The sequence below is a fragment of the Desmodus rotundus genome, chromosome 3 (genome assembly GCF_022682495.2).
Source record: "Desmodus rotundus isolate HL8 chromosome 3, HLdesRot8A.1, whole genome shotgun sequence".
NCBI classification, from domain to species: domain Eukaryota; kingdom Metazoa; phylum Chordata; class Mammalia; order Chiroptera; family Phyllostomidae; genus Desmodus; species Desmodus rotundus.
The window spans coordinates 47,207,268-47,232,343 of NC_071389.1; the positions used below are offsets into that span (position 1 = coordinate 47,207,268).

At 36.4% G+C, this 25,076-nt stretch overlaps 1 protein-coding gene and 1 non-coding gene across 2 annotated transcripts in view; both read left to right on the forward strand.

Moving 5' to 3' along the window:
- The window catches only part of IL23R (interleukin 23 receptor), a 67,116-nt gene that overhangs the window by 3,046 nt on the left and 38,994 nt on the right, over positions 1-25,076 (forward strand). The window contains exons 3-5 of the mRNA XM_024565590.3: positions 226-522; positions 7,209-7,332; positions 20,139-20,299. Coding sequence (XP_024421358.3) covers positions 226-522; positions 7,209-7,332; positions 20,139-20,299 — 582 coding nt within the window. The remainder of the gene's footprint in view (positions 1-225; positions 523-7,208; positions 7,333-20,138; positions 20,300-25,076) is intronic.
- LOC112309471 (U6 spliceosomal RNA) lies at positions 17,364-17,470 on the forward strand. The gene has a single exon (XR_002975262.1). It is a non-coding gene; the product is annotated as a U6 spliceosomal RNA (small nuclear RNA).

The window sequence follows — 25,076 nt, forward strand, 5'->3', positions numbered from 1 at the left end:
ACACTAGTCTTTTATCATGCCGCTGAACCTTAACAGAAGCATAGTAAAAATAGATGATAATAAATTAATCAATTTAAAGATACACTTAGTCCTAAAACTTTTTTCCCAATGGAAATCATTTAATTAATAGAAAAGAATAAATTTTAAATGTAATAACTTGTTCTTTTAAATCTACTGTTTTAATATTTTACATGGAATTTATTACTTTAATCTACTTATTTCTAGGAATTACAAATATAAAATGCTCTGGCCACATCTGGGTAGAACCAGCCACGATTATAAAGATGGGTATGAATATCTCTATATATTGCCAAGCAGCAATTAAGAACTGCCAACCAAGCAAACTTTATTTCTATAAAAATGGCATCAAAGAAAGATTTAAAATCACAAGGATTAATAAAACAACAGCTCGGCTTCGGTATAACAACTTCCTGGAACCACACGCATCTATGCACTGCAGTGCTGAGTGTCCCGGGTATTTTCGAGAGACACTGATATGTGGAAAAGACATTTCTTCTGGATGTAAGTGCTGGGGGTGCATTCAAGGTCTAAATGAAAGCTGGCCTAACAATGAACTGGCAATCACCAACTTCTCTAAAAATAGAGGGAAATTGATATAGTTCACTTCTTATATTAGTTTAATATAGGAGTTGCAAGCTTAAATGTGTCCAGGGGCCAGATCGGTGAAAAATATGAGTTATGAAGGCTGGTGGGGTCTGTGCAGAGAGGAAGGCACATACCCGGTCCACTGCAGACAGCCGCGGCCCAGCTCCTGTAGTTGTGAGGACTCAATATTCCTAGACTTTTGACTCTTCAATAGAAGACAGAAATATGAATTTTTAATGTGAACTCTACAAATTATACAATGTTACCAATGTATTCAAACAATTTTTCAACACTTGCCTGAACAGACACAGCATACATGAGAGGCAGCAACCTCAGTTGTAAATGTCCTTTTCATCTGTTTTTCACTTATGTTTTTTTTCTTTTATTTTTCCAAACTAATATCATCAATCTTGAAGCAGATACCATTGGGAAATTTTGAGGTTAAGATTTAGGGAGGAAAAACAGTAGCAAAACTAGCTTTGTGTTCCTGCTATACTCCGTACCAGCTGTGTGACCTTTGGCAAATTGCCTAACTAATCTGAGCCTCAATTCCATATCTGTAAAATGAGGCAAATTATACTGACTATGGTAAGCACTCAATTTTAATCATTTATTTTAAAGCATATTTTACACTGTAAAGTACAATACCAATGTGCCTAAACCCTTAAAAATACATTCTTTGGCTTCTGATATAGTGCCCTGCTTCTAATCCTACCGCCCCAATTGTGAATCATTGTGCTTATTACTTTAATTATTAAGAAATAAAATGATCAAGTTAATCTTAAAAATATTTGCTAAATTCAATTTGCGTTCACAGTATTATGAGATGTTTAAATTATTAGAGTAACATGGGCTGACTTACCTAATTATATACTTAATTATTGGTTCTACTATTATGAAGAATAGATCAATAAGCACAGCGCTGTTTTAGCCCAGATATTCATTCCCTAAGGCATCTGGGCCCATTCTCAGTAAAGATAGAGGGCTTTGGGTCTTTGCCACATTCTTTCCTCCATACTTACAAAAATCACATCTGAGTTCTTATTTCCTCACCTCCAGACCTTATCTAGTACGGGCCAAACCACTTGGTCCCTAGAGTGAATAACTGAAAAGCAAGAAGCTTCCTTGTTTTAAAATAAGGCCATAGTCCTACTTAACTCTGGTTACCTGATCTTGCAAGATTTTCAAAAGAGAGAAGAAATATGGGAGGTGGTAGAGGTAAACTGAGGAAGGCATGTAAGTAGTAGAAAAGGAAGTAGAAGTTTTGGAGTCAAAGAATAAGGTTGGCAAATGTATGACTTAAACTGAGAATAACATGAAACTTTGCCCTAAATTGTGGGAATTGAAACCACAGGCAGAAGTCTTATCTGATATATGAGGACTCCTTACCTTGTCCACATCCTCAGGAAATATAAATAAGCCCTTGATTCTTACTTAACTATATTTATCCTTTGGAGTGAGGGTGGGGGTGTTGAAATACTATGTAAATTTTTCAGAGGGCAAATAAGCAACTTCCACAGTTATGAGAAAAGGTTAGTTTTTAATTTAAGCCAGAGAAAGAAAAGAGGCAAAAGAAGCGTGGTCTCCTTCCCTGCGCTGCAGTTTGGGTGAGAGATTACTACCAGTAGTTCTCCCAGTGTTGGCTGTGGGCCTCTGCCACTCCCACACACCCCCAAAAATTTAAGGTCAGGGTATAGCCTTTGCTCTCCTTCTAGGACAACATAATAGAAGCACTTACTTTCTGCAAATGGCTGCCTAGAAAGAGCATCACTTTTTCCACTTATTTACTTTGTGAGTTCTCACATAGACCTGTGGTTATGAGTGTGAGATTGTAAATGCCAGGTAAAAACTTACTCAAACCCCTGGATTCAAGAACCCCCGCGTTCTTGGGTTCTGCATTCTTAGTAAACAAAGCTTCCTACTTAAGTAGGCCAAAAAAAGATTTTTGAGGGTTTTTGTGGTACTCTAGAAATTACATTGGATCACTTTGATCACAGGATATTCGTCCTGTGAGCTTCACTATGTCAATTTATTGTTACCATTTTAAACCAAATGATTATATGTATATTTTTAAACTGGAGACAAGTCATAAAAGAGAAAAGATAAATGAGTCATTGTCTTCCCTGAAAAGTTATCCATATATATTTAAAATGGCCTTTCCTTTAATATGTAATTTGTGAAATACAAACTATTATTATCACAATTTTCATTTTTAGTCATAATTTTAAGCACTTCTTAGATTTTTATCAGTGATTAAATGCATGCTTATTATGGGAAGTTTGTTCTATCAGAACAATACCAATTATGAAATCAAGCAGTATTAGATGTCTTTATGCATTTAAAAATACCAAATTAAAATAAATCATACATGGAACAATCACATTGTCATTTAATCATTTATTTAAACGTTTAAACATCTTTGGCTTAAATTTTAATCATCTTTGATCTCTACTTATCTTCATGAAAGCAGACTTGTTATCCAGTAAAAACCCAGAATATTCATCTTTAACACACATGCTTAAGTATCATTACTGGCACAATTAGGTTGATCTGTGCTCTCCTTGGAAGAATGATCTTTGCCAGAAGCATAGGGTCTCTCTTCATTTTAAGTCTTCTCATTATTATCATTTTTAGAATCAAGTCAACCAATTCATGAAACAGACTTTACTGAGAGTTTGCTATGCCCCAAAAATGTGTTAAATGCTAGAAATTCAAAGAAGAGAGAATCGCAGACTCTGCCTTCAAGAAGCTCTCAGTAAAAAATGATCCTTGGCTGGATTCTGAATTAATAAGAAACCTGGCCTTTGATTAATGAGTGCCCCAATAATAGGGGAGGGATGGCATTGACAGGAAAGAGCAAAAACTTAAGCCTCATCCATGTATATTTCAGGGTATTCTCTAGTATCTGGATGTAGAGCAGGTTTTTATTCCTGAACATTGAATAACCTGGCAATGAGATCTGAAAATTTGGTCTTACCCTCATTACCATACTCACATTCTCATCTTTATATAGCTTCACATTAATGTTACAAATATTGTGTTTATTTGCATGTGTGTATATAATCTATTTGATCTTCTGCAAAGGTAATTAACCATCAGACATTTACAACCCTGAACATTCACTTCATAGCAAATGCTATGGAATAAACAACATATCCCAAAAGATTGACAGCTATCTTTCATCATTACTAAATCAGTGATACCCTGTATCTGAAACCAGAGAATAAAAATAACTTCAGCACAAATCACTGTAATCATCGAGGGACCATAATGCAATCAATATTCAGAATGACTTAATATCTGTTTCCACAGCTACTTCCTTTAAGGCACGAATAAAATTTAAAGATTTCTTTATCCTACTTGGTGTCCTATTTCTCCCCATTGTACTCAGTGCTACAACTCACCAAAATGTTATAAAGTATGTTAGTGCATTCCTATTGTTTGATAATAATTTTTAATTATAAAATCAAATTACAGTCAGTACATAAAATATTTAAAAATTTAGACCAGCAAAAAGAAATACCCACTATTTCTATAATTCCATAATCTCACCATTAATAAAATCCCTCTTTAATAATTTAAAATATCTTTCAAGTTTCTCCCCCCCTTTCTGTCTCTCAAATGAGACCATTATACTATATTATACTATTTTACAATCTGCTTTATCATATGGCCATTACTTACTTATTAAACTAATTAAACATATACTTAACCTGTACTCTATATTGTTTTAGGATGTATTTTAGCAGTATATTATAGCTTATTTAATCTTATTTTGGGGTAGTAATGTTGTTTCTAGTTTTTCCATTATTATAAACAATAATTTAAGAGGCACATTTTTAGCCAAATATTTTGTATATCTATAAGCATTTCCTTAAGGATACAATCCTAGAAGTAAAATTGCTGGGTTGCAAGATATTGCTCCAGCTTTTAAAGATTGTGATATATAAAGTGTTCTCCATAAAGGCTGTAGCAATTTGCACAAGTGTGTTAGAGGGTTTTCCTGAATCCATTCTAATACTGGGGATTACCATTTTTCACAATCATTGCTGTTTTGATAGGTGTAAATGATATCTATTATCATTTCAATTTGCAATGAAGATAAATTTTTCATATATTTATTTCTTATTTTACAAGTAGTTCTTGGTATGTGATTTGCAGGTGAAGTACAGGAGTATATTTAGATTTAACATAAATCTTTGGGTATGACTTCAGATGCATAAATGTCTGTTCTGCTATTTGTTTGGTTGTTCTCTGGGTAGTTCAGTTCCCCAGGCAGGATTGCACAGGTAGGCACAAGCTGAAAGAGCCACACCTGAAAAGTGAGTATATAATTAGCATTCATTATTTCTGCACTTCTTTTTTAAATCTTTTTCTTGGTAATTTATTATTAGGTGATGTGACTGAATATTTAAAGTGCTGTTCCATAGCTGTTGGGGTTTCATCAGCTCCAGAGGCCCTAAGGACTCAAACAATGTCATCCGAATTCTCAGATCTTTTCCCACTTCTTGGGTTTTGTTTTCCCCTGTATTGGCTTCATTCATAAACAGTTTCACTATGACAGCAAGATGGTCACCAGCAACTCATACTAACTCAGAGACAGCAATCTGGGGGGGAAAGAAAGTGCCTCTTTTACAATGGCTCCTGAAAAATCCCTTGCAGAAATCTGATTGGTTCATCTTGAGTCACACATTCATTCCCAAGGGAAATGTGTATTTGATTAATCAGCCTAAGTGAAGGGCACCCTTCTCTGTGGAGCCTAGTTATTGATAGCCCTTGGGGTAGAGAGGGAATGAGGTTAGGAGTGAGAGAGATGCCAGTTCTGAAAAGGGAAAAATGCTAGCAGAAAAAACTAACAATGTTCTCTATAATATGGTCATTCAGAGAAAGCACTGAGAAGGAGTGGGGGAAGAGAGAAAAAGAGAACCTTGAAATAGTATTCTGTGATTGCTAAATTTTAAAAAAATTTTGTTGTTTACTATGGTAAATAGACACAACATAAAACATGCCACTTTAACCATTGTTGAGTATACAGAGCTGTGGTATGAAGTACACTGTTGTGCAGCCACTGCCACCACCCATCTCTAGAACTATTCTCATCTTGCAAAACTGAAACTCCATATCCATTAAACATCAACATCCCATTCTTTCCCACCCCCCAACTCCAGCAACCACCATTCCACTTCCTGTCTCTATGACTGACTCTCCTAGGTACCTCATGTAAGTGAAATCACACAGTATTTGTCCTTTGGAGTCTGACTCATCTCTGTTGTAGCATATATCAGAATTCCCTTTCCTTTTAAGACTGCATAAATCTCTGTTGTAGGTATGAACAATAAACTTTTACTTACTCATTTTTAAATTTAATCTTTATTGTATTTTTTCCATTACCATTTAGTCCCCTTACACCCTGCTCCCCGAAGCAATCACTACACTGTTGTCCATATCCATGAGTCCTTTTTCCATTTTTTCAATCTCTCCACCTCCTAACCTCCCACCAGTTGTCATCCTGCTCTCCATCTATGAGTCTGTCCCCATTTCCCTTGTTAGTTCAGTTTGTTCATTAGATTCCACATGTAAGAGAAATCATATGGTATTTGTCTTTCTCTGACTGGTTTTTTTCACTTAGCATAATATTCTCCAGGTCCATCCATGCTGTTGCAAAGGGTAAAATTTTCTTCTTTTCTATGGCCAAGTAAAATTCCATTGTATAAATGTCCCATAGTTATTTTATCCACTTATCTACTGATGGACACCAGGGCTCCTTCCATATCTTGGTGATTATAAATAATGCTGCCATGAACATAGGGTGCTTATGTTCTTTTGAATTAGTATTTTGGTTTCCTTCAGATATATTCCCAGAAGTAGAATCACTGGGTCAAAAGGCAGATCCATTTTAAATTTTTTGAGGTATCTCCATACTGCTTTCCACAGTGGCTGTACCACTCTGCATTCCCACCAACAGTGCAAAGAACACTAAACTTTTAAAGTGCAATCAATCAGAGGAGAAGAAAGTCTGCCAGAGTAGCAGAAAAACACTCTGGAGAGCTCTTTCACAGGAGCCAAAAGGCACAGAGATTTCAAGAACAGTGTGACCAAAATACTAAATGCCGCAGAGGCCAAGGTCAATAAGGACTGCAAACAGAATGGGATTTGTCGGTTAAAACGTCATTAACAACAATAGCAATGGTGGTTTTAGTGGAATTATGAACCAAATCTTGGTTGTTAAGTGTTTCAGAGTAAATGGGAGATGAAGAAAAAGACCAGTGTAATGATTTATTTTAAAGGTTAGCTGTTAAGAAAAGGAGAAATATACAGTTGTAGTTAAGAGGAGAAAATTTAGGGGGATGGACTTTTTTTTGGTGGGAGGAGTTTGATCACATTAATATCCCCAAAGGAGTGGAGAATATAGAAAAATAAACAAAGGAAAGGAGCAATGTTTGATGCATAGCGGGTTGCAAGGTAAGGTGGTAGGGAATGAATAAGAGAAGTGCTGAATGGGGATTGACCTGTTTTCCCGAATAAAATGGAAAGTTTACCAACTATTTCATGAAGAACTCTATGTTTCTGTGGTAGTTCCTAAGTGATACATTTTATTGCAGATCCACCAGATGTCCCTGACAAGGTAACCTGTGTCATTTATGAATATTCAGGCAACATGACTTGTACATGGAATCTTGGGAAGCCCACCTACATAGACACAAAGTATGTGGTGTATGTGAAGAGGTAGGTTCCTTTCTCAACACTTTAACATGAGCAACTCCACTGCAGATCAGCCAGGGCTTTACCTCCAGCTGGGATCCAAGAAATGAGCCTCAAGCATTAAATGTGCATTCTGATTATCCCCCAATTCCCAAATTGTGATCAGTGAAGCGACCAAAACCTTTTCCAGGCCATTGATATTTTCACTCTGGGGGGCAAGTTTTTCTATCATCGTCCTAAACTTTTCATTCACTGGCAGGGAACTGGGGGCAGGGTCCTACTGCTGACAGTTATAGAAGGACCTTTGCTGAAAAATCCCAGAGCTATCCTTCTAAGGTTTAGGCAGGTTACTCAATTTCTCCAAATTACCTTCTTTTTATCTTTGAAATGGACCTAAAATAGAACTTATTTTCAAAGGTTTGCTCTAATTATTTACATGGAATTTGCCTTTTAAAGTGTGTATCACAGTGCCAGGTTCATAGTTCACACTAAATTCATTAAAGCTATTTTATTAATAATGATCCCTCAAACTTAAATTTATGTCTATATAGGCTGAGCAACATTTATGGTTTTCCTGAGTCTAAGAAGGTTCCCAGGACACAGAACTTTCAGTTTTGGAACTGAAAGTAATAATTGAATGAAAGTAGCAATTTTCTAGGTAGAGTTGAGGAGGGCTTTGTGGAAATGCTCTTTTGTTATGTCCTAACAATACCCAGGCTGCAGGGGCCAAGTTGACCGTGCAGCCAAAATCTTGTAAGTTTATGCTTAAAGACAAATGGTTGATCATAAAAGTTACATTACTTCATACTAAATTAAATTGGGCAAAATGTATCTTTAGTTTCTACTATTCAGAAACTGCAAAATAGGAAATGGTTGATATAAAAATCCCTTTCCATTCTTCAGTGTACATAGTTCAAATATTTCTAAGTTATATTTAAACTATATCCACGTACATCAGTCTGTTTGGACTCCTGATTAGAGATGGGAATAAAACCGTTAATTTGAAAGATAGGCACACTAGGATAAGTTGGTCACCCTATCCATGTTTCCTGTTTTCTTTTTATTGTTGTTCAATTACAGTTGTCCCCATTTCACACACCCCACCCAATTACTCTCCTCTGCCCTACCCACCCCCATCTCCCACATTCAATCCTTCCCCTCCCTGTTGTTTTTGTCCATGGGTTCTTTATACATGTTCCTTGACGACCCTTCCCCTTCTTTGCCCAGTTATCCCCCTCTCCCCTCGCCTCGGGTCACTTTCAGTTTGTTCTTTATTTCCATGTCTCTGGTTCTATTTTGCTTGCTTGTTTGTTTTTTCATTATATTCCTCTCATAAGTGACATCATATGGTATTTGTCTTTCACTGCCTGGCTTATTTCACTTAGCATAATCCTTTCCAGTTCCATCCATGCTGTTGTGAAGGGTAGGAATTCCTTCTTTCTTTCTGTTGTGTAGTATTCCATTGTGCAAATGTACCATGGCTTTTTGATCCACTCATTTACTGTTTCCAGCACTTGGCTATTATTGTTTCTTGTTTATTTTTTTTGAAAAGAATATCTTCAGTAGTATATTTGAAATATACTTTTTTCTCTCAAATAATTTCACAAACTATTAATTTTAAAACAATTTATTAGGCCCTTACTGTTTGTCAAGCACTAAGCCAAAAGTTTTATATGTGCTGCCTCATTTCATCCCCTCCACAACCCTGTGAGGTATGTAAGATTCTTTTATCCCATCTTCTTAAGCAAGGCTACTGAGGCTTAGCAGGGTTAGGCAATGTGTCCAGGGCCACAGAGCTACACAGAGGGCTGGCTTGACTGCCTTATTCCTAATCTAGTTATTTTCTGCTGAAATGGTGTAGAGAACCACATCACAGGACTTACTTAATGGATGCTATCCAGGTCTCATCATTAGGGAAGAGAATAGCCTTCTAAATTTGCTGTTCTTCTCCACCTGTTAGATCTGTGGAATAATTTTGATTAAATGAAACATAAAAGGTAACACCTTTTCATTCAATAAATTCTGGGTAAAAACTAAACATTTTTATGAATACATTGCTAAGCTGGGCGTTACTAGCTGCGTACCATGGGCAAGAAGCTCATACCTTTTGTTCTGAGCAGGGGTTAGACAGAGGTGTGGTCAGGTCTTAAAGGCATGAGGGTAACACCGAGATCAGAAATGGGTTACACTGGCAAATAATATACAATATGCTAAGCAATGTGCTTTGTATGTACTTCACATGCATTATGTCTTCAATCCTCAAATCAGCCTTGTGAGGTAACTATTATTGTTGTTCCCATATTGTAGACGGCTTGACGAGCTCATATTGTCTCTCCAAAGTCACTGGGCTAAGACATAAGGAACCAGGATTCTAACAAGGGTCTGAGAGTTAACCTCTATCCCTTGCCTCCGAGGTAAAATAGTCTCCATGAGATGAAAAAAAGGCCATGAGAACAAGAAACTAGTCTCATTGCTAAGTCCACTTTAGGAGTGTGAAAATGAGGGTACTGTAGGAACAAACCCCAGAGTCCAAGCTCACAGAAAACTCAAAGTGCCAGATTGAAAGAGAACCTAGAACCTTGAGGATTTTTGCTATTTCCTGGACCCTTTCACTATCTCTGAGCTGATCATAGGTTGTTGATTAACTTTTTATATATAACAGCTTTGTTAAGTATAATTCACATACCATACAATTCACCCCATGTAAATCATATAAATCACTCAATGATTTCAGTATATTCACAGTTGTACAACTATCACCACGATCAATTTCAGAGCATTTTCATCACGCCAAAAAGAAACCCTGTATCTACTAGCCATCACTCACCTTTTCTCAACTTTCCCAGCCCTGGGCATTCTCTGTGGATTTGCCTGATCTGGAAACTTCACAGGAAAGGAATCATATACTGCATAGTCTTTTGTCATTGGCTTCTTTCACTAGTCATGTTTTGAAGGTTCATTCATGTATCAATACTTCATTTCTTGTTACAGCTGAATAATGTTCCATTGTATGGATATATCTTACTTTATCCACTCATTAGTTAGTGGAATTTAGACTGTTTTCACTTTTTGGCTATTATGCATGATACATAACGCTTCTATTAACATTTGCATTCAGTATTTTGTATAGACATATGTTTTCATTTCTCTTGGCTATATAGTTAGAAATAGAACTGCTGTGTCATATGGTAACTCCTCTTTTGAGGAGCTGCCACACTGTTTTCTAAAGCAGCTGTACCATCATACAGTCCCACCAGGACTGTATGAAGGTTCCAGTTTCTTGACATTCTTGCCAACACTTGTTAGTATCTTGTTGGTCACTACCATCTTCATGCATGTGGGTTAATTGTCTCAGGTCCTACTTAACCTGCCTTCCAGGTTCTTGGCAATAAAACTGCATTATAAATTTGGAACAAATATAACACAATTTGAGAAAATAAATTTGTAAACACTTGCCAACCACCACTTAATTTCCTACTTAATGTCATAAAAATATTCTTCAAATAATTGATAGGATTATTATTACTGATTTCTTTTAAAATCCACTAATGCATCCAAAATCATATATGTTTAAGTTATTTACATGTGTTTTTTTCACTCTTTATAAAGTAAAGAATACCTGTAGTGAGTTATGAGTACTGAGATTATACCATCAGGAAGAGCTTTAGGGTTTTCCATTTGATTTCCAACTCTGAGACTTACCCATCAGGTGTCTTTCATGATGCAAATATCAGCAAATCCAAATGCTGTGACTTGAACAGATGGGCTTTATTTATACCACTGAAGGTAGTGTGGAGCTGGCATGATAATTCAATGACATCCCAAGGACCCAGGCTCTTCCTACCTTTCTCCTCTGCAATCTTGTGCATTGGCCTTACCTCTCAGATGCTGGGCCTCCAGGCTTCTCACCCAAGTGCACCGTAGGTGGGGCTTAGTACTGTCATCTAACATCATCTGCCATGGTCATTTGCTGTGCAATCTTGGAAAAGTTATTTAGCTTTGTTGAGCCTCCGCCTCCTGTGAAATGAGGATAAGTAATACCATACTGGGTTGTTATAAAACTTATAAGGAAGGAAATTATAAGAAATGGTGTGCAAATAGGAAATGCTAAAGACAACAACAAAAAGGTGATTTTAAGGTATTATGGTGACACGCAAGGCTGACCTCCTAGGCTTGTGTAATTTGGTCTTACATCAAAACCTGACTCGGGAGAGGAGTTTAATGTAAAGCCATTTTTTTAAAAAGGATCATTTATAGGATGTTATAAACAATAGTGTTATCTACATTCTTTCCAAGTAACAGTAATTTTGGACAGATTATTAGAAAGAGATGTTAAATATGCTCTAAGAAGTAAGACTACTTTTCTGACTGCAGTACATATATCAAGAGTAAATTCACTCACTCATTGAAACTAAAATGTAAACTCAATTTGGGCAATAAGTTTTGTTTGTTTTGTTCACTGCTGTGTTACTTGAGTCTAGCACATAGTAAGTGCTCAATAAATATTTGTTGAATGATTATTCTAACTGATAACTAGAAATAGACATTTCTTGTATTTTCCCTTCACAGTCTGGTTAAAGAATAACAATAAAAGGTCATACATATTAAAATTTTTTTCATTGTCTTTCCTGAAATAAAAAAGTAATTACAGCCAAAATTAGATAAACTTAACCAAAATTCTGAATTAATGGAGTCCAGATTAATGGGATTATATTACATTTTTAAAAGGACATGAAAGGTTAGCATAAATAGGAATGTTCTATAGCAAATTCAAAGAATGACCTCTGTAAGCACAGCTAAACATCTGCTCGTGTTATGATTAAAAATGCACCCATGAGTTGAAAAAAATCAGAGAAGAGAAAGTCAACTTTTCTAACTAGCAAAAAGGCCTTACCTCCCAGGAAAGAGCTGACTTATAGTGAATTTTGTGGTTGAAGTAGTAAGAATCAGATTTAACAAGGCTCTTCTTGATCCTGGGTTCTTAGTGGATTTCCCAGTTTGGCAGATAGGTAGAGATCAGCATTTGTAAGGTTTCACTTCCAACTCGTGCGGTTCTATTTTCCAGTAAAATCACATATGCTGACAGGCACTTCATCTCAGCCCACCCACTTGTTTTACCAGTGGCAGACAGGTGGCATTTCCCTAATGGCTTCCTTCTGGTGTTGGGTTGAAGTTATAAAGTAGAGGAATTGTGTCTGTATTACCTAAAGAACTTTCTTTCTCCACAGTACCTTTATAGTGACCCCATCAGCAGAGCTGCATGGCCATTCACAAACCCTCCTGCATTTTGCTATGCATCAATGGGTAGTGAAAGAAAAAATATATGAGCCTCTATTAATTGGTGTCTACCTACTGTTATCCCAATACCTACAACAGGTTCATGTAGATATGTTCTTTCCTTATCTTAGAAGCTTTTGTAGTATCTGGCACCATGCATTCTACTCATAAATACTTGTTGAATGAAAATTAATGAATGATGGTGGCCCTTCATTCCATTCCATTAAAGTCAACTTAGCAAATATTTATTTAGCTTTTTTTTTGTCTTCTTGGCATTATGTTTATCTCTAGAGACTAAAAAAATAGACACTGTCCCTGAGCATGAAAAGCTCACAAATTTTTTAGAATAACTAATGGTAGGATTTTCAGGTGCCATGAAAAACAAATAGGGCTATTATGTTTAGATGATTTATGAAGGGGGACCACCAAAAAAACAGGATTATCTTCTGGGTGGTGGGCCCCTTGTAGTACAGGCTTCTCCCGCTAGATGAATGTTCTAGAAACCCATCTGTATCAGTGTACCAGCTGGCTTTGTTGTGAGAGGCTGCGTTCAGCTTCAGTGAATTTTTTTTAAGACTCAACGTGTTTGCCCATTTCATGATGGATGATTTACAATCGTACCTACTTGTACTATGCTCAGCGTTCAACAGTTTTTGGGCAAAAATGTCATGACCCCCATGACCCACCTTCCCTATTCACCAGATCTCACCCTGAGTGACTTTTTTTTATTTGTTTCCCTGGATGAAAAACGTTCTCAAAGGGAAAGATTTTGCTGATGTGAAAGAGATGAAACAAAAAACAGCAGAAGTACTAAAAGGCATTAAAATTGACAAGTTCAAAAACTGTTTAAAGCAGTGGAAAAAATGTCTTGATGCATGTATCGCATGATATGGGGAGTACTTTGAGGGTGACTGAAGTTTAAACACATAAGAATAAAGACACAGATTTTTATAAATAAGTGTCAAATTTTGGGGGGTCCCCCTGCATATACTTTCAGACATCCTAAAATCATTTATTCTGCCAATTCATACTTTCTGCTTGTTTTGGGTCACATTTTCTTTACCACACGCATATTCCTAACAACCAGAAAGAGTTCTTAAGATATGATTCCAAATATTTTTAAGGCTCTGTTATTATGTTCCAGTAATTCTTTTAGGACTAGATGAACAGTTTACATTTTTAAATCCCTTTCCTCACCAATTCTGCACCTGTACTCAGAAAGCTAATTATGGCTGGAGACAAACACAAACTTTCTGACTGATACTATTGTATATTCATGACCACTAACCTCAGCTGGGCCCAGAGAGCCAGCCAGCAATCCCACTAACGTTTCACTGGCCAAGTCACTCCCCTACTAAGCCAAATGATTACCTCATTATGTTTTCTCTCATCTCTGGTCTCCAACATCTTTCATTCTCTACTGATGACCTGTTTATCCTATTTCTTTGAGAAAATAGGAGCAATGAGAAATACCACAACCTCCCTCATCTGCTGATGCATTGACATCTGTACGCACGTACCTGGTCTTCTCTACAAAATGCACTGGATCTATCTTTAATATCTGATCTCTTTTTACTACCTACATGGCAATCCTGGTCCAAGCCACATCATCTCTCATCTGAGTTCGTACAAGAACATCCCACCTGGTGCCCTAGCTAGGGGTCTCCTATAGCTCACTAGTTATTCACAAGTAGCCAGCATAATCCATTTCACATGCAGGTCAGCTCCTGTCACTCCTCTGCTCAAAATTTCCCATTTCACTCAGAGATCAAAACCAGGGTCCTTCAATACCCTGTATGACCTTATAGTGCCTTCTAAATCTCCCCCTTCTCCATAACTCTCTGATCTCTTCTCTAATCCCTTTCCATCTCCCTCACTCTACCAAGCCTCCTTGACCTCCTTACTGTTTCTTTGAACCAGACAAGCAAGGTCCTGACTCAGGGCCTTTGCATATTGCCTAGAATGGTCTTCCTAAAAAGAGCCACAAGACTTTATCATTTACTGTTCTAACGTCACCTTCTCAGATATACCTTCCGCATCTCCTTAAACAAAAAAATTCCCCCACCCTTACTTCTGGCACTTCCTAACTCCTTTTTGCTTTATTTTTCCACTGAACACATATCACCACAGGACATACTATATATTTATTTGTTTCTACCAGAATGCATGCTCCATGAAGTTTGGGATTTATCTGTGTTGTTCATTGTTGTTCATTTATATGGTATTTTAATTTAGAAATGCTTTAATTACTTGGTAGTATAGGCTGGTTTCTCTTTTCTTCCTTGGAGTTTTGTCTAAGTAGTGCTTGGAACATAGTTTGAGTATTAAATAAATATTGTTCTATGAGTAATTAAATAAACAAAAGATACTATTCACTACTATCACCATAAATTGGCAGTGTTTATTGAAAAATCTGTTAACTACTACTAGAGTTAGGTGCACAGGAAACTTCAGAAATATATAAATCATGCTGACTCTCATTAACAAATAATTTGTCATGTATTAATTAGCACATGAAGAAAAGAAATAAGAAATTCAAAAACTTTGTATTGTATAGTTTTATATAAAAATAGTCCTAAAGTACAGTCAATCATTATTATTGAAATGTTCATCTAAAATAGTGCTTTGTAGTCTAGATGTTAATATGAGAGTAGGCTTTAAAAGAAAAATTAAATTACCTAGTAACCATGGTTAATGTCGGTTTAAGAAGACATTTTCATTGTGACTTACAGTCTTAAAATGTGCGGTAAAAAAATCAGCCACAAGCCAATTAAAAATATGCATGTGGTTTTCTCTAACTGGAAAATATTCAAAGATGCCCTACTTACTACTTAACACATAGTTGCCATTTTCTTATTTTCACATTTTAAATCTTTCTTAGTATGAGGTTAGCATACCTTGTAACAAATTCTCTGCTAATTTAGTTATGTTTCACCTTATTTCAGAAAGACTATAAGGAAAATATGAAAACACCTGAATTTATTTATTTATTTTTTTGGCTTCCCAATAATGCCACAAAAATTTTAATTTGTAGCTCATTTTTAAAAATTATTTTTACTGTACTTTTTCCATTACCATTTAGTCTCCTCATACCCCTCTTCCCCCAGCAATCACCTCACTGTTGTCCATGTCCATGAGTCCTTTCTCCATTTTGCTCAATCCCTCTATTTCCTATCCCTCCCCACTTTAGCTGTCACATGTTCTCCATCTATGAGTCTGTCTCTATTTTCCTTGTTAGTCCAGTTTGTTCATTAGATTCCACATATGAGTGAAGTCATATGGTATTTGTTTTTCTCTGACTGGCTTATTTCACTTAGCATAATGTTCTCCAGGTCCATCCATGGTGTTGCAAAGGGTAAAGCTTTCTTCTTTTTTTATAGCAGAGTAATATTCCATTGTGTAAATGTCCCATAGTTGTTTTATCCACTCATCTACTGATGGACACTTGGGCTGTTTCCATATCTTAGAGATTGTAAATAATGCTACAATGAACATAGGAGTGCTTATGTTCTTTCAAATTAGTGTTTGGATTCCTTCGGATATATTCCCAGAAGTGGGATCGCTGGATCAAAAGGCAGATCCATTTCTGACTTTTCCAGATATCTCCATACTGCTTTCCACAGTGGCTGCACCACTCTGCATTCCCACCAACAGTGCAAAAGGGTTCCCCTTTCTCCACATCCTCACCATCACTTGTTTGTTGATTTATTGATGATAGCCATTCTAACAGGTGTGAGATGCTATCTCACTGAGGTTTTAATTTGCATTTCTCTGATGATTAGTGACATTGAATATCTTTTCATATGTTTATTGGCCATCTAAACACTTGAATTTAATGGCAAGATTTGACCTCAGATAAAAGCAATATAAAATATCACTTGTTGAATATGGCAAGTTTTAAAATTTCATTTTTATTCTTTTAAATGTATAAAAGTCACATGTCATAAGTACCATTTAAGCCATAATAATAATTGTCTTTTAGTAAGCCCCCTTATTATGTGCAAAGATGCCTACTCCATGCTTTCTTATTTCATTTACTCATTAATTTCATTTACTCATGATAACAACGTTATTATTTCTGTTTTACAGATGGACATAGAGGTTAAGTAACTGACTTTAAGTCTCACAATTTATCAAGGGGCACAGCTGAAATGTGAACCTAAATCTGTCTCTAAAATCCAAGCCCTATGCTTTTCAACACCATGATATGTCCTTCTTTCCTCTCACGGTGCTCATAGCGATCTTGCTGGTGAGAGGAAGAGGCACCGCCGGAAAATATGCACTGAGAGTTAAAAACCTCAGGTGAACTAGACAGAGTAGCTGTTGCCACCTTCATGCTATATATCCCTTTCACCCCCTCCCCCACCTCTGTCAGCCTTAAAAAGATTTCTCGATTGCCTGCTAAGGTTATCCTGCTCTAATAGTGGCAATAAGTTTAAAAAACAGAAATATAATTTATGTAGTATTTTGATTTATAAATGCATGTATTACTTGGTAGTGTAAGGCTGGTTCCTCCTTTCCTCCCTGGAGTTTTGTATCTTAGCAAGCATACCACTCTAGATTGCAAGTGGCTGGCAAGTTATAATCCTGGCTGGGAGACACTGGGGCTGGAGAAATGTGGGAGCTGCTGTATAGACACATAATAGTAACAGGACCTGAAGTGGAACCCTAGGGACGAGAGGCCAATGATTTTATAACTGTTTCTTCCTCACAAAGCCTATCAGGTCAGTTCCCAGGACAGAGAGTAGTTGATGGTATTAGATAAAGAAATCAAGCCATTGCTTGCCTCAGCAGCACAAATACTATGCTTGGAACAGTGCAGAGAAGATGGACACGACCTCTGAAGAAAGATGACATACAAATTTATGATGTATTCTATTTGTTGAATATAAGAATGTAGGGTACTTGTCTTTTCACCATTGTTCAAATTCCAAGGTTATATCCTTTCTGTATTAGAGTATCAAGTTAGGTTTCACAATGCAATACAATTAACTTAAGAATCTACAAGTAATGTACCAAACAGATAATGAATGTAGAGATAGAACTAGACCATGGCCACAGCTACCAAAACAGGAAGGAAAGATAAGAAAACAATATTTAAAAAAATGCTACACCTTCTTCAGTTGTCTCTTAAGGGTGATGTAGAGGAAATTATTTAAAATGGCAAACTGAGGTTATCAGGCAGCATGCTGTTGACAATAATGGAGTAACTGGCAAGAAATGCTGATTTTTCGCAGAAAGATCATTTAGGTGGAAATGTGCTATAGTTCTGGACTTAGACATTCAAATGCAGCTCACAGTGAAAGCGCAGATATGTGGTAGCCATGCAGGTGGAATAGCGATTGAAGCCAGGACAGTGAGTGAGTCGAGGGAAAGAGCTAAGGGAAAAGACAAGTGCCAAAGGCTGACCCTCAGTGTGGTTTGGTAAGCAAAGGAGGGAGGGGAACCCAGGTGGAGGGTTGGAAGAGGGACGATGTCACCAAGCAGGTGTGAAAAATAGACATAGGAGCTCTCATTCAGAAGACAGGACAGGGTCTGGTAGCCAAGGAAACTAAGAATTTTAAGTAACTAAGAGGGACAGATGCTAAAAAGAGGATTCAGAAGACTTCACCTTGGAAACGATGGCATTTTAGAAGACTAGTTTTATGGGATAGTGAAGGCAGAAATCACAAGAAAGGGCTTAAAAAACAAGTTGAAATGGTAACTTGGATGTAGTAACCCAGGATGCAGAAAATCTGACTGAGAAACTCAAAAAAGGGAAATGAAAGGAGTTGGCAGTTCGAAGGGTTCAAGAAATGTAAGCTCAGTGAAGTCTAGGGAAAACACATCCATGTTATGAATGGACTGGTCATAGGTCACGTGCAAGAGTCTGAGGGGGCCCTACGTTGACCTCTGCAGATTTCCCTGAGCTGTAAACCAAATGAGAGGAACCATAGAGTCAGCTGGTGAAAATCAAAATATAAAAGTATTTATTTAAATATTTAAATAATTTTTAATGTTTACTACCGATGAAGCTTGATAATGGAGTGTATGGCTTTGGTATGTGGCCACAGTAAACTTTCTAATCCTGATCCTCCCGGAATAAACAGGTTTATTGTCGTTGCCCCCAGTCATAGCTGGCACTAGACAGCTGCAGGTCCCCACGTGGGAGACTCGCTCTTCTAAACCTTACAGCATATTGGAGGAGCAGACTAGAACAGGTCACTTTTCTGGTCTTCTGATTCCTGGGGGTAGAAGAAAGAAGAGGGGACTGAGGTGCACAAGCCCAGTTTTTTTTCGAGTAGAATCACCTTCACTTTCAAGAGGGAAGTGAAAGCAAGGGGCAGGACAAGAGGCCAGGAGGTTTAATGACAATCTCTCCTTACAGAAACCAGAAAATGAGGGAAGAAACATTCTCCAGTACCCTCCTCTCCACTACTCTCAACCCCTACCTCCTTAAAATATAGAGTAGACATTTTTAAAAGAGAGGTTTAAACTTTTTGTTCAAAGCTAACGAATGTCAGTTAAGAAAACTTTAAGTTTTAGTCTTAACAAATAACATTTGAAATTTTACCAAGTTTAATTGGTAGGTTAGAGATCTTCAATTATTCAATTATAAGAACTTAGATAAATATACTTTGAAGTAATAATTTATTAGCTCTTTATCTCTCATTCCAAACTGGGTCATTCTCCTCTAACTTCTCCATCTTCTTCTGCAGCAAAGGACATCCTTTCCCTCATCCAATCAGCCACCAGTTCCAGTCATTTTTTACTTTCAAAGTCCATAGAAAGCCTTTTTGACCTGGTCTGTCCCACTTTAAGTTTTTTCCTATGCTTTCATGCTCCAGAGGATTGAACTTGTACTTTCTCAAAAATGGCATGTGATTTCATGTATTTGTTTCAGAACGTGCTAATTTTTTTTCTATCTGGAAGGTCAGTCGTCCCCTATCCCACCAGATCTCTGCCCCATCACCACCCATCATCCCATTCGTATCCTTATCCTGCATCTGGTAGAAATATCTTACTCAAAGCCCTTGCCCTGAACCCCTATGCACTGCTCCTTTCCACTGGGTGCTCCTTTATTTCAAGCTACGTCCAGAGCCAACTTATTTAATAAGCACAGTAGACACAGTGCCTAGGGCCCACAATGCTTTCAGGAGTCCATCATGATGTTTCATTTAATTTAAAATCAGAAGGAAAAAATGAACGGTTAAGTCAGAGAAAGTGTTTTAACATGTGATATTAATATATTTGCCTTTATAGCAACAGTTGTAAGCACTATAAAAACATAGATATGTACATGTATAAATAAACATAAACACAGACACACACATATATATACCATTTTTTTCTTAATGGAAGGAGTTCATGAAGGCAAAGTTGCTTAGGGCCCATGAAATTTAAGCCTAGGTGCTCTTAAATTTCTTTTTTTAAATTCTCAAAATAAAATCAATTTGATCCATTTTTCAGTAAATGTTGCATTCTGAATGAGGGCCAAAAAGGTAGCATCAAAAAAATAAGGAATAATTAATTCAAACCAGACGTAATTGGTAATTATAATCTTTTTTTTCAAGTTTAAAAACAGAAGAACAACAACAATATCTCACCTCAAGTTCTATTAACATCTCCACTGATTCATTACAAGGAGGCAAGGAGTATTTGGTTTGGGTCCAAGCTGCAAATGTACTTGGCACAGAGAAGTCAAAACAACTGCAAGTTCACCTGGATGATATAGGTAAAGAATAAGTTCTACCATGTCTTTACAAATAAACAACTGATTTGTGCTGACCTAGTTAAGTGAAGTCTAGATCTGAAAGGACTTCCCTGAAAGTTCTGTAGATCATGACAAAGAAAACAAGAATTAACAGTACCTGTAATTTCTACATGGGTATATGTGTTTTAAAAAGTATTTACTGATGCTTTCTATGTTGAAGCACCGTTCTAAGGGCTAGAGGGAATAAGATAGACAAGGTACCTGCTGCCCTAAGTATCTTACAATCTGCCAGAGAACATAGAAAGAAATTAGAATTAGAATAAAATGTTAAGAGTCTTACATTGTGAGAAGCGCAGTATAATAAAGAAGTCTTCTATATGCACTATTGTGAAAGTTATGTTTTTACTTTTATTTTGAAAACTTTTACAAATTACAGAGAAAATTGTGGAGAATTATGATGACATCTCTGTTTATCAGCCAAGTTTAATAAGTGTTAAAATATTTTGCTTCAGCTGTTTTTAGACCTTACCTTTTACACTTATAGAATATTTCTTAGTCTACAATAGTATTTTTAATAAATGTTTTTAACAGTCACTTATTTTTGGAGATTTAGACTGTTTTCAAATATTTACCATTATAAACTATTGCCATAAACAACCTTTTGGCTGAAGTTTTGCTTATAGTTGTCTTAAGGTTTTCTCCTTAAGATAATTCCAGAAAGGAACTGGGCCTTTCACCACTACATCCCAGCCCTAAAGCCAGAATTCAGCCAAGAGCACCAGGTGTGAATCACACACTGTGTGGAGATCTCAGTGCCAATTATTCCTGTTTTTATCACACTAGTCTACTCTTATCTGTGGTTTCGCTTTATGTGATTTCAGTTATACTTGGTGAACCGTGGCCCAAAAATATTCCATGAAAAATTCCAGAAATAAACAATGCATGAGTTTTAAATAGCGTGTCATTCTGAGTAGTGTGATGAAATCTTGAGCCATCCTGTTACATTCTGCCAGGTTGTGAATCATCCTTTTGTCCAGCACATCCACCCACTATGAATTCGCCACCTGCCTGTTAGTCATTTAGTAGCCATCCTGGCTACTGTCATAGTATCAGTGTTCGTGTTCAAGGAGCCCTTACTTTACTTAATAATGGCCCCAAAGCACAGGAGTAATGATTCTGGCAATCCAGATGTGTCAAGGAGAAGCTGTAAAGTGCTTCCTTAGAGTGAAAAGGTGAGTATAGTACAAAAAGATATTATGAAAGAGGGAGAGAGCACACGATCACATAATTTTTATTATAGTGTACTATTACTGTTCTAGTTTATTATTAGTTATTGTTATCAATCTCTTCTTGTGCTTAATTATAAATTAAACTTTATCACAAGTGTGTATGTACAGGAAAAAACAAAGTATAATGGGGTTGGGTACTATCCGTGGTTTCAGGCATCCACTGGGGGTCTCAGAAACTATCCGCCACAGATAAAGGGGGACTGTAGGAAGGATGATTTCAGCAATCTAACATTCATGCAGCACTTTCTTTAGTGCTAACTGTTTTTACATACATTATCTTATTTAACCCTCACAACAGCCTTATTTTGTAGAAGAGATTATATGTATACATGAGGAAACTGAGGTCAAGTTGCATTAAGAAATTTGAGATTGCAGAGCTAGGGAGCTTCTTATTACATCATCCTCAACTCCTATCCCCAGTTTTATTTAAATGCACATTACAAAGTGTCTGACAACTTTCCTGCTGTCTAATGATTTAGGGGATGTGATGCCTTCTTTTGGGGCACAATATGGGTATTTTGGAGAGATCACTAGGGTCTTTGATTGGAACTAATATCTCAATTTCTATCTTGACTAAACTCAACTATCTCAACTAACACGATTGGTCTAAAATTCTGTCGTGATGCTCTGAATATTGGATTTGAAAAAAAAACACTCTTGACTATGGTGATGAAAAATAATTCCATTGTATTGTATATTCGTGTAATTACAGTTCTCTCGCCCATGATCTACACATTTTTGTAAATTTACATTTTGAGGTAACAGGAGGTAAATGCCCTTTTCTTATAACAGATTAACCTCGATGGGTTAATAATGATTAAAGGCTATCATGTCTACTATCTTTTTGCCAATATCATTTTTAGTAACTAAATTATTATTAGTAGTATACTATTATCACCATTGCAATGTTATTATGATCTTAATATTATTGAATTGTGTTCCAGACAACAAGCATATCACATTAAATTCTGGAAACAATCACACGTGGTATGTGTCTATTTTACAGAAGAAGAAAGAGATGAAATAATTTGCTCAAGGTCACAAGCTAGCAAGGACAGCTAGATTTCATCCCAGACTTGTTGACTTGCCATAGTCAATTACCGTCCCACTTCTCAGAAAAGGAAACTCATCTGGCCGCCACCTGCAAATCTGACTTCTCACACTGTGAACAAGGGAGCCTCTTGTTTGGAGTTGTTATTTCTCCTCCTCTTCCTTTCTCTTGTCTTTCTCCTCCTCCTCTTCTCCTTCCTCCTCCTTTCTCATTTTCCAAATCATATAATGGTGTAGGGGGCTCCAGCCAACAAAGCCACCATAATATTAATAGATGAGCTATTTTCACTTGTGACACTTTAAGAATGAAATATTTCAAGTTAGATAAATGAACGGTCCTATGAAATTGGGGACAGTGGACTCTCCTGGGAGCGATTTCCACTTAACAGCTATGGGACTGGGCTTTAATTAAGTTACAGAGGCTGTGCTGAAAGGCAGGGCTGAGTTAATAATGCAGTAACATTGTGCCAAAATGACATGTGAGAGGAATGATTAAACTTCTATTGTAGAGAAATACATTTGAACACAGAAAGTGCAGTCTCTCCTGGCTACCTTTTTGAATATTAATTCCCCCAGTGAATAATTATGGGTAAATACATGTCATTGGAAAGATACCAAGAACTATAATCTGGTTCTTTATTTCAATATAAGTGGAAACTTCAAAAGTGGTATCTATGATGACCTGACAATTTGGGAAAAATCTTTGTTTTTTTAAATAAATATTTCATGGCAGGCAAAAATGAATAATACATTGTTTATAGATAAACATATATGAGGTAAAAAATGAAAAGAATAGAATTATTACCATAAAATTAAGGATAGAAATTCCTTCTGGTGGGAAAGGGGAAAGAAGTTTGGGAATGGTTGTTCAACCACCAATGTCTTTCTTAGGATCTAATTTAGTTTGTTTTCCAAATGGACAGTCAATTATTTCATGTTTGTCATTTATTTCTTATTATAAATATTTTCTTTTATGGTTTTATCATATACTTTTATCATATGCTAAGTTCTCTTTTACATTTGGGTCTGGAGTTGCAGTTTTTTTCGAAATGTAAAATCTTTGCCCTGGCTGGTGTAGCTCAGGGGATTGAGCACCAGCCTGCAAACCAAAGAGTCTCTGGTTCAGTTCCCAGTCAGGGTACATGTCTGGGTTGAGGACCAGGTCCCCAGTAGGGGGTGTGTGAGAGGCAACCACACATTGATATTTCTCTCCCTCTCTCCTTCCTTTCCCCTCAGTCTGAAAATAAATAAATAAAATCTTAAAAAATATAAAAATGTAAAGTCTTATAGGAATGTTTGAAACCTAAGCAACAACAGCAAAAATTTAACATCTGAGTCTTCTGTAATAAACAATATGTTCAAGTACATGTTATATAACATTTATTTGAAAAAACATAAACTCATTCAAACTGCAGTGAAGTTACACATCTACTGCATTGACATGTCTTGTGTTAAGATGCTGTCTTAAATCTGACTCACTGTAGTCTTCGTGTCTGATAAGACTGAAGAGAATTTTGGTTCCTTCCCAGAATATTTCCTTCTGCAAAAGAATGCTTGTGCCGTTATACCAATGGCAGGCCAAACTTAGAGGCAGGAGACAAGAGAGGAGAATAACTTACAGCACTGAGGGTGCTTGAGTGGTCCCAAGTGGTCCCAGAGCCCCCAAAGAGGTCCACTTCCCTACATACTGTTAGCTTGCTCAGAACACCCAGATGGGGTCCACTTCTCTGACTCTAGAAATCTCTGAATACTGATTCTTCTTACAAGAAGGTTATACTAGTTAAAGGAAATCAACTGTGGGATTCAGATGATAAATTTTCAGTATAGTAGCTCTTTAATTAGACTAATTATGCTACTACTACTTCTGTCCTATGCTAGGTTTAGCTCAAGGATTTTATTCTAAGACTGTGCTACTAGAGAGCAAATTTTTAATTTTTATAATCTCTATAAATTATATACCTGTGCACACAGTTTTAGATAATAATAAAACAAAAATTTTCCCAAAGACTACTTTATAAATTTACAATAAATGAAAAGAAAATAAATTCATAGAGGACATTAAACTGTAAGAATGGTCCTTAAACATACATACAGACTCTTGAGTTCTTTGTTAAACAATACATTTGGAGAAGTCATAGGTTTTTATTGCTCTAAGTATGCACATAGGAGAAGTGGAAAGTGCCAGTGATTCTATTCTGTTCAGACAGAACACACTTGTAAGTATTTATACATTTTAGAAAAATAGAGATTTCAGTTACATCCTTACTCCTAGTAAACAAAAGTACTAGTAAGTACTAGTAAGATAACCAATCAGAATTTCAGTTCCATTTTGAAAGTTATTATCATAGAACAAGCAACATAGTCTTTAAGAGTATTGTGAGACTTGCTTTGTTCAAATCTACTTTCAAGTACAGATTTATATTAATGAAGAATAAAACAAGTTAGCAATAAATGTAAAG